The sequence below is a fragment of the Gobio gobio genome, assembly GCF_949357685.1.
Source record: "Gobio gobio genome assembly, chromosome: 22".
NCBI classification, from domain to species: Eukaryota; Metazoa; Chordata; class Actinopteri; order Cypriniformes; family Gobionidae; genus Gobio; species Gobio gobio.
The window spans coordinates 34,347,699-34,362,714 of NC_137118.1; the positions used below are offsets into that span (position 1 = coordinate 34,347,699).

Below are 15,016 nucleotides of genomic sequence, written 5' to 3' on the forward strand. Positions count from 1 at the left end.
TATTGCCAAAAGTATTGGGACACCCCTCCAAATCATTGAATTCAGGTTTTCCAATCACTTCCTTGGGCACAGGTGTATAAAATCAAGCACCTAGGCATGCAGACTGCTTCTACAAACATCTCTCAAAGAATGGGTCGCTCTCAGGAGCTTAGTGAATTCAAGCGTGGTACCGTGATAGGTTGCCACCTGTGCAATAAGTCCATTTGTGAAATTTCTTCACTTCTAAATATTCCACGGTCAACTGTTAGTGGTATTATAACAAAGGGGAAGCAATTGGAAACAACAGCAACTCAGCCACGAAGTGGTAGGCCACGTAAAATCAGTCACAGTGCGCAAAATTGCCAAATTTCTGCAGTGTCAATAGCTACTGACCTCCAAACTTTGTGAGGCCTTCAGATTAGCTCAAAAACAGTGCATAGAGAGCTTCATGGAATGGGTTTCTATAGCCGAGCAGCTGCATCCAAACTGCAAAGCATCAGATGCAGTGGTGTAAAGCATGTCGCCATTGGACTCTGTCTGGGTTTGGCGGTTTCCAGGAGAATGGTACTTGCCTGACTGCATTCTGCCAAGTGTAAGGTTTGGTAGAGGGGGGATTATGGTGTGGGTTTTGTAAGGGGTTTGACTTAGTTCCAGTGAAAGGAACTCTTAATGCTTCAGCATACCAAGATATTTTGGACAAATTCATGCTCCCAACTTTGCGGGACAGTTTGGAGATGGCCCCTTCCTGTTCCAACATGACTGCGCAAGGTCCATAAAGATATGGATGAGCGAGTTTAATGTGGCGGGACTTGACTGGCTTGCACAGAGTCCTGACCTCAAACCGATAGAACACCTTTGGGATGAATTAGATCGGAGACTGTGAGCCAGGCCTTCTCGTCCAACATCAGTGCCTGACCTCACAAATGCGCTTCTAGAAGAATGGCCAAATATTCCCATAAGCGCACTCCTAAACCTTGTGGAAAGCCTTACCAGAAGAGTTGAAGCTGTCATAGCTGCAAAGGCTGGGCCAACTCCTTATTAAACCCTACGGATTAAGAATGGGATGTCATTAAAGTTCATGTGCATGTAAAAGCAGACGCCCCAAAACTTTTGGCAATATGGTGTTGTAGCGAGTTAGCTCAATATTCATAATGATTCATAACTCATTATGATTAATTATGAATATTTTAATCAATTCATGAGTTTAACTTGACGTAGCTGCATTAACATAATTAACATAATCAATCAATTAGTTCATCCTGTGAACCCTCAGTATTGATTAATAAATTCTAAGAGAAGGGTATTTTTCATGGCCACAGAAAAATAATTCTTCCTTAGCATTTACAGCGCTTAGAGCATGTAACAATAATATAATATAATATAATAATATAACGATAATTTAAATGACCGTTTATTTGCAGGCAGGGAGTTAGAACCAAACATGCATTGTGCACAAGTTTTATTAACTAAATCACATACACAACTAACCTAACAAAAACGCATACACACAAATCACACTTATGTGGGTAAGATAAGCAATGGAAAAGAGTCATTAACCATGAAAAGAACCATCAGTTTTAGGGATGCTCATATTGACCATTTAACCTTTAACCGAAAGTAAGAATTTTGTTAAACGGTTAAAAAGGTTTTTTTAGAATTTTTTTTTTTTGCTGCATGGTTAAAGAAAAATATGCTGTTTCTTTTAACTCACGGGGCGCGTCGACACGTGCAACCACACGTGTCTACACAGACATATTTCGCAAAATGAAGCAATGAAAAAGAAGTAGGCCTACTGTGTGGGATCATTTCGACAGAAAGGGCGACAAAGTTACTTGTAAAATATGCTACGCGGTATTAAAATACAGCCGTAGTACAAGCTCCTGACGGGTGGAAAGCAAATGAAAGGCGCTTCCCAAGGCTGGCCACTCTAGCGAGGCGATATCTCTGTATTCCTGGGGCATCAGTGCCATCTGAAGCCTTGTTTAAGTGTGTGTGTGTGTGTGTGTCCAGAAATTGGATGATAGTTCCTTACGTCTGCTATAACACACTATTTTGCAGTCCAGCGATTCTTTATGGTAGTAAATAAATACATAGATCCGCTGAATATAGTTTATTTATTTTCTCATTAAAACCAAAGATGTTAGTACCTTCAGGGCATGGTGCCGACGGCACACACCGAGTTTAGTAATGATACACCAATGCATTTGTAAAATATAGCAATTTACATAATACTGTATTGAATTTAGTGGCAAATTCATGTTTTGTTCAATTATAGCGCCACCAAGTGACACAATCCCGGACATTTTTTGTGTTCTCTGGGTGTGTGGCAAATTTGGTGAAAATATATAATTTTGTATAGGTTATACATTTGTATGTATGAAAAAATACATTTGTATGTATTAGCAAATTAAAAAAATGACCCACACCCACTTTGATTCCGATTTTCCTACGGTGGTTTCGTCTCGAACGGACTAACGGTTTCAAAGATATTTGTTTAAGTGAAAGTTGTTTAAGCGTTAAATCGCAACATTGCACCAACCATAAGGTGAAACCTAGGCAAGGATTCAGGAATCTAAGGATGTGACTCCGGTGAAAATAAGTCAACCACATCCAAACTTTTACAAGCATGTGAATATTTAATTTTACCACTAGATGGCGCTGACCTCGAAACTTCTCAGGTTCCTTCAGGGCATCGTGTTGATGACCCATACGAGTTGCATAACGATATGCTAATGTGTTCGTAAAATACAAATACAAAATTCAAAATGGCCGACGCCCAACATGGAATTTTTCTTTTTTTTTCAGGATTCTTTAATGAATAGAAAGTTCAAAAGTACAGCATTTATTATAAATATAACTTTTTTGTAATATTTAGTTAAGTTAGTTAAGTCTTTACATAAGTTTTTACTGTCTTTGTCAATTTATTGTGCCTTTTTTTTTTTTTATCTTACCCCAAACTTTTGAATGTTTTCAACATTGCTAATAAGAAATTATCTTAGAATGATTTCTGAAAGATCATGTGACGCTGAAGACAACAGAAACCAGCTAATTTAAATAGTAATAATAAAATATCACAGTATTACTCTCTTTACTATATTTTGATCAAATAAATGCAGCCGTGGTAAAATTAGGAGACTTCTTTCAAAAACATTAAAACACCTTTTCTAAACTTTTGACCGGTAGTGTGTGCTTATGTTTGTGTATATATGTATTTTAGTTGTATATCTGCATAAACTTGAGCTGCTCTCTGTTTCCCTCAGCAAACTCAGTTCCCAGACTATGCAGAGCTGATTGTCAAGTTTCTTGATGCATTGATTGACACCTATTTGCCCGGCATCGATGAGGAAACGAACGAAGAGGGTCTGCGGACACCCACCTCTCCATACCCTCCACCTGTCCAGAGCCAGCTCACCATCACTGCCAACCTCAACCTCTCGAATTCAATGACCTCACTGGCCACCTCCCAGCATGCACCAGGTCTGTCCTGAAGTACCTGAGACTATTTATTTGAATTTGTCTCTCACTCTTGCTTTCCTGCTGTCTGTCTTTCTGTCACAACTGGCATGCTGTCTTATGAAAAAGATCTGTTCAAGTGGTGTGAAGTTCTCTGTCCTACTTCCTGCTTCATTTTAACCTGCGGTTTTCTATCTGCACTGTTCAATACTTTGTCGTTTATATTTAAACCCTTACTTTGTAGCCAATAAAAAATATATGTAACTCTTGTATTTTTGCAATTACGTTTTTGCCATGAAGATAGCCACAGATGCTGACATGGCATTAAATTAAACTATATTGATACTTGTAGCAGATGAACCCTTATATAGTACAAGTTTGGAAACCGTATGGAAAAACACTATGACAAAATCACCAACCAGAATGTTTTTGAATTTCACAGACAAGGTTTAAGCTAGTCCCAGACTAAAGTGCATGTTTGAGCTATTTTAACTGAAAGAAACTTGCACTTGCACTTAAAATATGTCAGTGCCATTGTTTTGTCTCAAGACGCACACCAGCAATGTTACTGAGCATGTGTTATTGAGCAATAATAATTTTCTAAGGCATGTTTATAAAAGTCACTTAAATGTCCTAATTGAACTAAGATCTAATCCTGACTTAATCTAAGCCCTCTCTGTGAAACCAGGACTTAATATACTGGTCTACACAGTGTCAGTTGTGGTTGGTTTGGAAGAGATGAACTTAAAGAGACAAACATTTAAAAGCAATGTTTTAATTATAAATCTAATTTATGACGTCTTACACACTTTTCTACATTTACAGATATGGATCAAAGAGTGGTTGTTAATTGTTTCAAGTTGGTTCCTGTCAGGTTTTCACACTTCTGTTTTTTTTTTTGTATGGTTAGACCAGTCTTTTATTCTATTTTGGAAAGCACATATGTGCCCGGTTGAACAGACAATGCTTAAGCCTAGTCGCAGACTAAAATGCATGTTTGCCCTGTTTAACAAAAGCAACTTAAAATACATCTGTGCCATTTTTTTGTCTCAATGCACACCAGTTATGTTTTTTTCTAAGGCACGTTTATAAAAGCAACTTAAATGTCCCAATTGAACTAAGGCCTAATTCTGGCTTAACCTAAGCCCTGCTTATGAAACCAGGCCATAGTTTATGTATGCTCTAAATGTAATGTTTGACCAATATTAGACAGTACACACTCACAATGTGTGAAGCAACAGCTTTGCCACCTTTTGTGTGTGCTTTATATAATTTTTATATCATCTGAACATGATATATCTAATGGTATCTATCTGGTTGGTTTCTATGGGCCCTATTTTAACAATTTGAATGTTCTGAAGCGCATGGCGCAGGTGCACTTAGGGCGTGTCCGAATCCACTTTTGCTGGTTTAACGACGGAAAAAAGGGTCAAGCGCATGGTCTAAAAGGTTTGTACAAAGTCTCTTAATGAGTCATGGGTGTGTTTTGGGCGTAACGTGCAATAAACCAATCAGAGTCTCATCTCCCATTCCCTTTAAAAGCCAGTTGCGCTTGCACCATGGCGGATTCGCTATTTACATGGCAGAATTTTAGAACGGAAAGACGGAACGCTCTCCAGAGAGGAATCCTTTTATTTTTTATGTTTAAAAATGTTTTGTGCTGCTCCCCTGTGTGTGTATTAAAGCAGAGTGTAGGTGCATATTACTAACGCTCCCTTTAAATAACACAAAAAATACTGCGCTATTGACTTTAGACCAGGTTTTTGTTGGTCAATGGCGCAGTCTATTTCAGTTGCCTCAAAATAGAAGCGCCAACAATGTGCCTGAACACACCTCATTTTCAGACCAGCGAACAGATGGGCGAACAGAATTAACAAAAAACACTTGCGTCGCATGTATGATAGGTCGTCCTCTTCAATTGAACCTTTCCACTTAAAACCTCAAGAACGGAAGCTTTGAATGACTGTTAAAATATAGGCTATATATATTCACACTTGCAGCTTTGTTTAATCATGCATGTATGTTTTTGCTTTGAGCAGGAATCGACAAAGAGAAGGTGGACCTGTCCCCTACCACGGTTCTGGCATCCAGCGGACGCACACGCCACGGCTCGGCCAGCCAGGTCCAGAAACAACGCAGCACTGGCAGTTTTAAAAGACCTAGCATCAAAAAGATTGTATGAGAACTGCAGCACAGCAGGGTTTAGCCCCTGCTGGACCTCTGACATACATTGTGCTGCCCTTTATGCAGTTTCCCTCCTCTCCTGCTAAACCCAGCGTTTACGGTAATCTTTAGGTTCTTCTAAAACTGTCCAGCCGTGTTTGCCAGGATCAAAATAAACGGAACACCTCTGTTTAAACCAGTCACTGTTTGACACCGGATGGGAGGAAGTCTAATATTTTTTTGTTTATGCATAATAGAACATTAACTTTTTTTGTTGTTGATGGAATCACAGACTTTGCCTGAAGGTGGCCTGAAGTATATTATGTTTAAAAGCACTAATTTCCTTCTTAAATGTAATAGATAGAAAGTATTAACCAAGTGCCATTCCTTTGTTCAGTTGTATTTGATCTTATTTACTTATTATGTTTACTTTTTTGTGGTCGTTTCCTTTAGGGCAGGAATGATTTTTCTTCCTGAAGAGTCAACACTAATGAGGAAACATTTGCGAGCTGTCCCCTAAAACAAAAATGTACAATCGTTCATGTAGTATTTCAAGAATTGACCCTTTTAGACTTAATAGTACAAGAAAAACATGCATAGAAGAGAAACATTAAGTTGCCAATCCATCCAAACTGTGATCTCTCAGTGTGGACTGCCTTTCCAAAAACCCACTTACTTTGCCAAATTATTATATGTGAACTTCTGATTGGCTTCAATCAATGACCACTCTTGTGGTGGTGATAATCTGTCAGTTTTGGATTAGAGGGGAAGTTTTTGATCAAATGTCACTTCAGTTTTACAGGAAAAATAACAATCAGCTGTAAAAACATTGAGATATAAAGAACTGAGAGAGGCAACCAAGATCTCATTGGGTTCTTAGTTATGACAACTTAAACAAAATGGAAGATTCAAGAACATGCTGTTTTAGGGACAATTCTCAAGCTCTTTTCAAAGTTTACTTTCACCTTTTGGTCGGTGAACTGTAACATTCAGGGTTCCGCAAGACTGTACCATCCAGTTATGAGTTTGTGGGATTGCAACAGATTTTCTTTTCTGGTCGTGTAAATGTTATGCCATATGTGGCTGATGTTTGTGTTTTAGTTTTCTCTCAAATTAAATCCAAGCTTGAAATCTAACTTTTATCCGTACCCCATATACAATGGTGCCATTTTGACTCTTGGACATGTTGAAATGTGTGTATTGGGGGCAATTTTACTTTTTTCTGTTCTTCTACTTGTGAGTTGCTTTCACATCGGTACGTCTTAATGTCAGAAAGGTCAAGTGTCGAATGGGTTTACTAATGGCAGACTGATGGATGTTTCAAACACTACGTTTTTTGGCACTTGAGGTTATGCAAAATTTTACATAATTGTTCTCTTTAGTTTCTTTTTTTATGCTGAGAGCTTCACCTCTGTAAATATTTTTTTGTGTAAAAATAGAAAAAGTATATTTACTACACTGTAAATACAAGTGACTATGACATTGTATTATTTTGCTTTTTGTAAAGCAGTTAATTACTGAATATGTACAACATAAAATATGAATTGTTGTCTATCGATCATGTTCACTGCATTATGTCAATTAACATGGAGGACATTTTGAGGGGTTGCACTGAAGATCGAAATCTTTGTGTCCTGGACCCTCTTTATAATACATTATTGTTATCATCTGATTTCATATTTACAGATGTAACACTAATAAAGTCCATTTCTGTCCATCATTGTGTTTGTTTTATGTCTGAACTTGTTTTTGTTTTGCTGGTAAAAAACTCACAGATCACATCTGAAGACTCTGAAATACTCAGTAATTTTAATACCTGTAATTTCTATAGATTAAAAAAAAAAAACATTTCGGACAGGGTCGTTTTGGTATTTATAGTAAATATTAATGTATTTATAATTAGTGGTTTAGATCGTACCTAACAGACCGTTACCCTTTTGTCTATTTAAACGGGGAAAATTATACGATAACGTCTGTAAATTATGAAGTGCTGCTAGGATCTGTGTTAGGCCCTCTGTTATTCTCAATATATATGCTGCCACTTGGTAATATTATAAGAAAACATGGAATTAGTTTCCACTGTTATGCCGATGATACACCGTTATATATATTTCAGCATGGCCAGATGAAATCTCAAAATTATCCAAGTTCACAGAGTGTGTTAAAGATATACAATATTGAATGACCAGTAATATTCTCCTATTCAGATAAGACTGAGGTATTACTTATTGGACCAAAAACCTGCACACAAAATCTGTTGGAATACAATTTGCATCTAGATGGATATAGTTAAATACCCGGATGTTATATTAGACAGCAACTTGTCTTTCGAAAATCATATTACATATGTTACAAAAACAGCCTTCTTCCTCCTCAGAAACATCGCTAAGCAACATGTTATCTGTTTCTGATGCAAAAGGGTAAGTTTATGCATTCATGACCTCTAGAGTAGATTACTGTAATGCATTACAAGCTGGTCCTGCATCCTCAATAAGCAAGTTACAATATGTACAAAATGCAGCTGCTGGAGTTTTTATTAAGTCAAGAAAATATGATCATATAACACCAATTGTATCATCTCTACACTGGCTACCTATTAAGTTCTGTATCAATTATAAAGTATTGCTACTGACCTATAAATAAGGCCCTAAAGGGTTTAGCTCCTGTGTCCTGTAACTTCTATTGCCCTACAATCCATCACGCTCTATAAGATTAAAAAAACTCTGGGCTTCTGGTAGTACCTAGGATATAAGTCCACTAAAGGAGGGAGAGCGTTTTCACATTTGGCTCCTAAACTTTGGAATAGCCTTCCTGATAATGTCCGGGGCTCAGACTCTAGATTAACTACATTAAAGACACATCTCTTTAGTCAGGCATTCACATAATGCAGCTCATAACCTTGTACTCCAGTTATATCAGTACACATGATTGTCTTTGCTTAATGTTTTGAACAGCAGCTACACTAATTATTTTCCTGTTCTGTTTTATCTCGGGACACTCATGCCGAGGTAACTAGAGAGTCTGTTAACAACATGTATTCTTTACTTCAATGAGCTCATTGTTTCTGCCTTAAATTATTACATGGTATATTAATACAAATCCCTCTAAATTGTAATGCAGAAGCATGCATTTTCTGTAAAGCTTCTTTGAGACTATGTATTGTGAAAAGCGCTATACAAATGTGAATTGAATTATTCATATGGATAAAACAGTTAGCCTAAAGTTTTCCTTTTGTTTACATATGAAATTAAAATGTTAATTAAACTCTGCAAAAAAAAAAGGTCACCTTCGTTTTAATGTCGCTACATTAATCTCACGAGTGTTCTATAGTTTCCCGCCAATCAGTTTGAGGCGGAGATCGCTTGACAACAGGCCACACGTACTCTTTCTCAATCACTTCAGACAAATTAAAACCCATTTAATCCCACCGGTCACAATTTTGACCATAATTTTTCCTCACATATTTTATTGGTATTAAAAAGCAACTTATATTTTGAATCAAATGTTCATTTATAATGCAAATGTAAGATGTCTACATGAGCTCTGGGCAGGTTTAACATTGTTGGGTTTGGTCATGTGACCAGCCACACACATTTATTTCCTGATACAATGATGACGTCAAAGCTTAATTTTTGAATATCTATCTGTCTGTCTATCTATCTATCTATCTATCTATCTATCTATCTATCTATCTATCTATCTATCTATCTATCTATCTATCTATCTATCTATCTATCTATCTATCTATCTATCTATCTATCTATCTAACCCTTATATTTTGTTTTGTTTCAGTTTTTAATGGTTTATAATAATTACCTTCCAAAGATTAATCGCGATTAATCGTGATCCAAAATAAAAGTTTGTGTTTACATATATGTGTGTGTACTCTGTTAATTATTTTTTATATATAAATACACACACATTCATGTATATATTACATTCATGAGAACTGACCTAATCTATCTGCGTCCGCGGCAACCACTTGCGTGACAGGGTTTGAAAGCACTGCTCATGTATGAAAATTATCTGTACACATGACGGGCGGCAATAAAATCGCAAGAAAAGCCTGACGTGTACTGAAAACTTCATTATTTAACCGTATTTTCTTCAATACAATGTTAAAGCATGTGTCAAGTGAGTTTCATTCATAATGTTTCTACTTCATGTAACATGACAGTTCATACTGTAGTGAAGCCGTTCTCATCATGTGATTGGGGGAAACATTTCTGAGGGCGTGGTGAGCTCGTGCTAGGGGCGCGGATAGTGAGCCGTTGGAGGTACCATCCTACGTCACGATGTACCACAGCGCCCAATAGGAAAATTCAACTGCAGTAGCCACCGTTCAACCTTAAGAGGGCAGCACTTTGGCGGTTTTACACCATATTTTATAGAATTAAAGCTACACTATGTAACTTTTCCGTCCACTAGAGGTCGCCTGTTCAAAACAAAGGCGTAGTTTGATGACGCCACGTTTGAGCGCAGAATCTTGGGACATGTGGTCTTCACCTCACAGCCGGTGGAAAACAGTCAGGATAGGACTCGGGCAGAAATCATGTTCATGGATGCGATTATTAACATTACTGTAGTCTGAAGCAGAGCAGGAGCGAGTGTTGTGGAGCCGAGCAAGGCCGCAGGAGCGATTGAAGATCGGGACTGTTATGGCATAGTCGCTGGCGGGACTTTTATTATGACACGGTTGCCGGCGGCACTTCCTCTTCTCCAGTGCTGAGTGTGAGGTAACGCAGCTCTGTTTATCGTATTAGATATATCTGAGTGTGTTGAAAAGGAAGTTATGACGTTCGCTCGGCGGCTGCTATGACACTTGTTCACACTGCTGTGAGAGTAAAGTGTTTCACTGAATAAAACCGGAGACCGAGGGTGACGCAGATATGACGCAATCGACAGGCGACTCCCTCACACGCATAGCTCACACGTCCCGGTTCCTTGGTTAAAATAGCAATTTTCTCACGATTTACAAATAGTTGAAAACATTTGGGATATTCTAAGTACTCAACTGAACAAAATATATAACACTGGCCTAGTGGTTTATGGATGTTTTACTGCAAAAATCCTACATAGTTCACCTTTTATACTCAAATGTCAAAACATTTACTCGAATCAATGAACAGCATTAATAAAGCCCCAGTATTACAGATCATTAACAAAAAAAAGTTGGTTTAGGGTTTAGTTACCCTTTAAGAAATATTTGCATGTATATACTATATATACATTTATATAATCTAAAATATATATAAATATAAATGTTTTATATATAAAAATATTTTTTTCTTAAATATATACACACTCTAAAAAAATGCTGGGTCAAAATAACCCAATTTGGGTTATTTTGGCAACCCAACGCTGGGTCAAATATGGACTAACCCAACGCTGGGTTATTTTAACCCAACTGGTTGGGTTAAATCTTTAACCCAACATGTTGGGTTGTTTTATTTAACTCAACTATTGATTAAAAATTACTACATTGCTGGTTAAATAAAACCCTGAAATAGGTTTGAAAATGAATATATAATAATGAGTGCAGAGAATTACCAGAGGAAACAGTAATAATCAAAAGGAGAAGATTTATTAATAAGAGAGCAAATTTAAGATAAAATAAATTCATAGAAAAAGGCAATATTTTCATGCTCAATGAACATTTAATTCCAATTTGTTTAGAAATATTTAAAAAAATAAATAATATCAATAAATTACATTAGCTTTACTTTTAACATTTACATTAAATACATTAAATACCCTTAAACTCATTGCTTTTATCAAATTGGCACAAGAACACAGTGGCACAATAAAATGCGTTAGAAACAGTATGCATTACTTTGACAATTTTCCATTTATGAACTCATAACATCTTAGAGAGGGTTGTGGTTCCAGTACTGCTTAACATGACAAGTATCCACGGAGCAGTCTTACTGATGGAGATTCTGTTCCTGGGAGTTTGTAGACAACAGTTTGCAAAAATTCCCACACTGGTGCGCACTGCTTTGGGAAATGAATGTCCAAAACATAAAAAACTTTAAAACATGTGTCCACAGCACCAAGGAGAGTGTTTGCCTGTAGTGCCTGTTTGCCAACTATTACAAAGGCCTGATGGCACTGACTGTCATCCCCAAGACCTAGTACAAAGGGGAAGGGTTTAGTGAGCTCAGCCTCCTTCAAAAATTCCACCATGTTGGTCCCAACCTGTTAAAAACAGAAGAATGTTAAAAACATACAACTCACAGCACAATGTAGCATTATATACAAAAATAGGGGTGGGACAAAATATTGATATGGCGATATATTGTTGTCCTTCACAGTGTGATGCGAGAATCGATACACTGGCGCCAAATATCGATATTCTAATTGACAAAATAAGGCACTCTAAATTAGTAGTCGACCAATATTGATGGCCGATGTCGGTATCTTAGAGAGCAGGGTGGTCGATGGCCGATATAAAGCCGATATTTTTTAAATATATATATATATATATATATATATATATACACACACAAACATAAAATTATATATATGATTTTTATTTATATTATATATATATATATTATAAATTATAAAACAAATCTTTAAAATAAACATGCTTATACTTTAGATGGCATCTTCTTGAATCTGCAATCCTGTTACAGTATTTTTCACAAATAAAGTAATTGTTTAAAAATATATGAATATGTGGAAAAAAGGAAGTAGGCTAAACACTGCAACAGGGCTCTCAGTCATTTTGGTAATTTCATGCGCACTGGTAATCATATTTTTTTCAAATAAAGACAAGGTAATTCTAATTTTACATACAGCACACAGTAAAAACGATATGAATATGACACCGTGGGCAACTGGATACAGCACAGCATATTTTAAAATGAAGGATTTAAGGTTTTTCGATCGCATCTCCAGTGAAGCTGATCTTCTGTTCGCATTCACTCACTTCACACGGACCGACCGTCACTCGCAGTAACACGTTTATGCAGGCTAAAAATGCACACTTCACAAGATATCAGCTGGATTCGATTAAATCTGCAAGGTTTGTGAAATTAAATGTTTATTAGATATTCAGAAATTTGTTTACATGATGTAGATGTGCATTTGCTGAATGTTGATGGTAAATGATAAAGTATTTTCTAGCCTAATTGTTTGCCTTTTCTGTTACAAATAATAAAGCAAACACTGTACTGGCATTTTGTTTTCATAGTTAGATATTGTGATGCATCATTATAGGATTCCTTAGCAATATACAAATTATCGCAGAATCACTGTTTCGTGATATTATCGTTATCGTGAGCTAGGCTTGCTACGATAGTCGGTGTTGCCGGTGTTACCGGTGTCCAGACTCAACACCGGTTACATCACTTGCCCACCGTGGCACCGCCCACCGTCTTTTTGATTTTTTTATAGTAATAAAATAATTTAGTTCAGTTAGAGAATAGACAATACAAATAAAAACTGAACGTATCTGCTTAATAAAGCAGGATCCGACTCAGAGTCTCGGCAGCGGCAGGAGTCATTCATCAGATTTAAGAGTGAGGAGCTGACGGAGATGATCGCGGAAGATTTGGTTTCAAAGCGAAACGTAAAAGCGCCTATTTAAGGGAGTTGGTCATTTGTTTTGTTTTTGTGTTTTTCATTAAAAATAATAGGCTAATGAACCCACAATTCAAGCAACCCGCAGCCGAATTGGCGCTAATTCAAAACCGAAAGTAAAATATGCACGGCCGCACAGAGCGCGCATTGTTTACTTTCGCCTGGCTCCGCAGTGCGAGCCTCCGCGCTACGCTGACTGCGCACATTTATTTTTGCCGCGCGCACCCTCGCGCTCGTTCGGGCGCGTCGATTATAAACAAGGGGACGAACTGTTATTCATTCATGGCGTGCATCTCAATCATAGACTGATCAATGCTTGATCAGTGCCCTGACTACTGAACTAGGGAACTGATTGAGACGCACCCATGGCCGAACAGAGCGCGCATTTACAGACGAGCTGTCATTCACGGTGTGTGCGCACTGGCGCGTTTTCAGTTCAGAGCGGTCGAGTGCATGTTACTTTCGGTTAGATAGAATTAGTGATTTAAAAGCCTCCGCCGGTGATACCGGTATTACCGGTGTTGTCACACATTAATTAACCGGTGGGAAAATTTCCTCACCGTCACATCCCTATCGTGAGCCATATATCACGATAGTACAGAATCGTGAGGTTCCATGCGATTCCTACCCCTATCCAAAATCAATCCTTATTTTAAATATAATGCAGTTTACTCAAATGGCATTTTACATAAATTTGCATAATTAGTCCTTTAGTCTTCATAGGATGCTTCTCAAATGCTCCTAGTGAGGCTGTGTCTGTCCAAGTCCAGTCCTTCTGGAGGCTTCTAGGATATAGAGTTCTGCTCAGTATTAAATCCTACAAGGAGACTAAGTGCGCATGGCTTTGCAATAGTATGTCATAAATGTTTTCAACCCCATGGTCGAGCACAAAAATAGTATTAAAATAAAAAATACAAAAAAGCAATTATATTGGAAATCTTTATATTAACTAACTTTCTATTAAAGCAGTCCAGGTAATGACAAATGTTTGTGGTCCCTGAGTGGCATTATGTAATTAATTTAGAACATACGTTACATAACATTAGGGCTGTTGAATATGCCGAAATTATTGAAATATCACAAATGTACATATCGCAATGCCTTGCAATAACTGGGTCGTATCGCATATTGATTCTTGGATTATTAATGAGTTACCGCATATCAGGTTTTTCTTCAACAGTTATTTTCTGATTCTAAGTCATGACAAATACAGAATGTAATACTTTGAAATTACTGTTGATACTGTTGCTCTTATAATGGCCTGCATAGTGATGTGTGCAATGTTACATTACTTACATTCTTGAATTCAATGAAAGACTTGATATTTTCTTCCAAGCTTGGTTTGAACATTTTCATCCCGTTTTTGTAGATAGGGGTGGGCAGTATCACAGGTAGCAGCCTGAGTGCAATGTCACTTTGGGCTTCTGTGCAGATTAATATTTTGTATCAATTAATTATTTTATTGTCATTATTTTAAGGCAGAGGTCTTCACCCTGCTCCTGGGGACCCCCGGTCCTGCAAAGTTTATTTCCAACCTGCTTCTGCACACCTGCCTGTGTATTTTCAAGTGATCCTGAAAAGCTAAATTAGTTGGTTCAGGTATGTTTGGGTTGGAGCTCAACTCCACGGGACGGTGGGTCCCCAGGAGCATGGGTTGAAGACCTATGTTCTTGCATTCACAACTGTACCTGGAGACAAATTGTCTACTTTGTGGAGAAGCTCCTGAGCCTTTTTCTCCTGGCTGGCAAAGTGAAGGATTTTGTCTTTGAAACTCAATTTCCAATTTTGACAAAGTCTCTCTGCATGGTCGGGGAATAATATAGAGAAGTCTTGT

General features: G+C 37.4%; 1 protein-coding gene across 5 annotated transcripts in view; it reads left to right on the forward strand.

Moving 5' to 3' along the window:
• The window catches only part of nf1b (neurofibromin 1b), an 82,539-nt gene extending 75,225 nt beyond the window's left edge, over positions 1 to 7,314 (forward strand). For 4 of the 5 annotated variants that reach the window (XM_079805419.1, XM_079805420.1, XM_079805421.1 and 1 more), the window contains 2 exons: positions 3,240 to 3,456; positions 5,472 to 7,314. In XM_079805419.1, the coding sequence (XP_079661545.1) occupies positions 3,240 to 3,456; positions 5,472 to 5,614 (360 nt within the window). In that variant the 3' untranslated portion in view covers positions 5,615 to 7,314. The remainder of the gene's footprint in view (positions 1 to 3,239; positions 3,457 to 5,471) is intronic. The other variant, XR_013815626.1, reaches the window with a different exon arrangement.
• Positions 7,315 to 15,016: the final 7,702 nt, after the last annotated feature.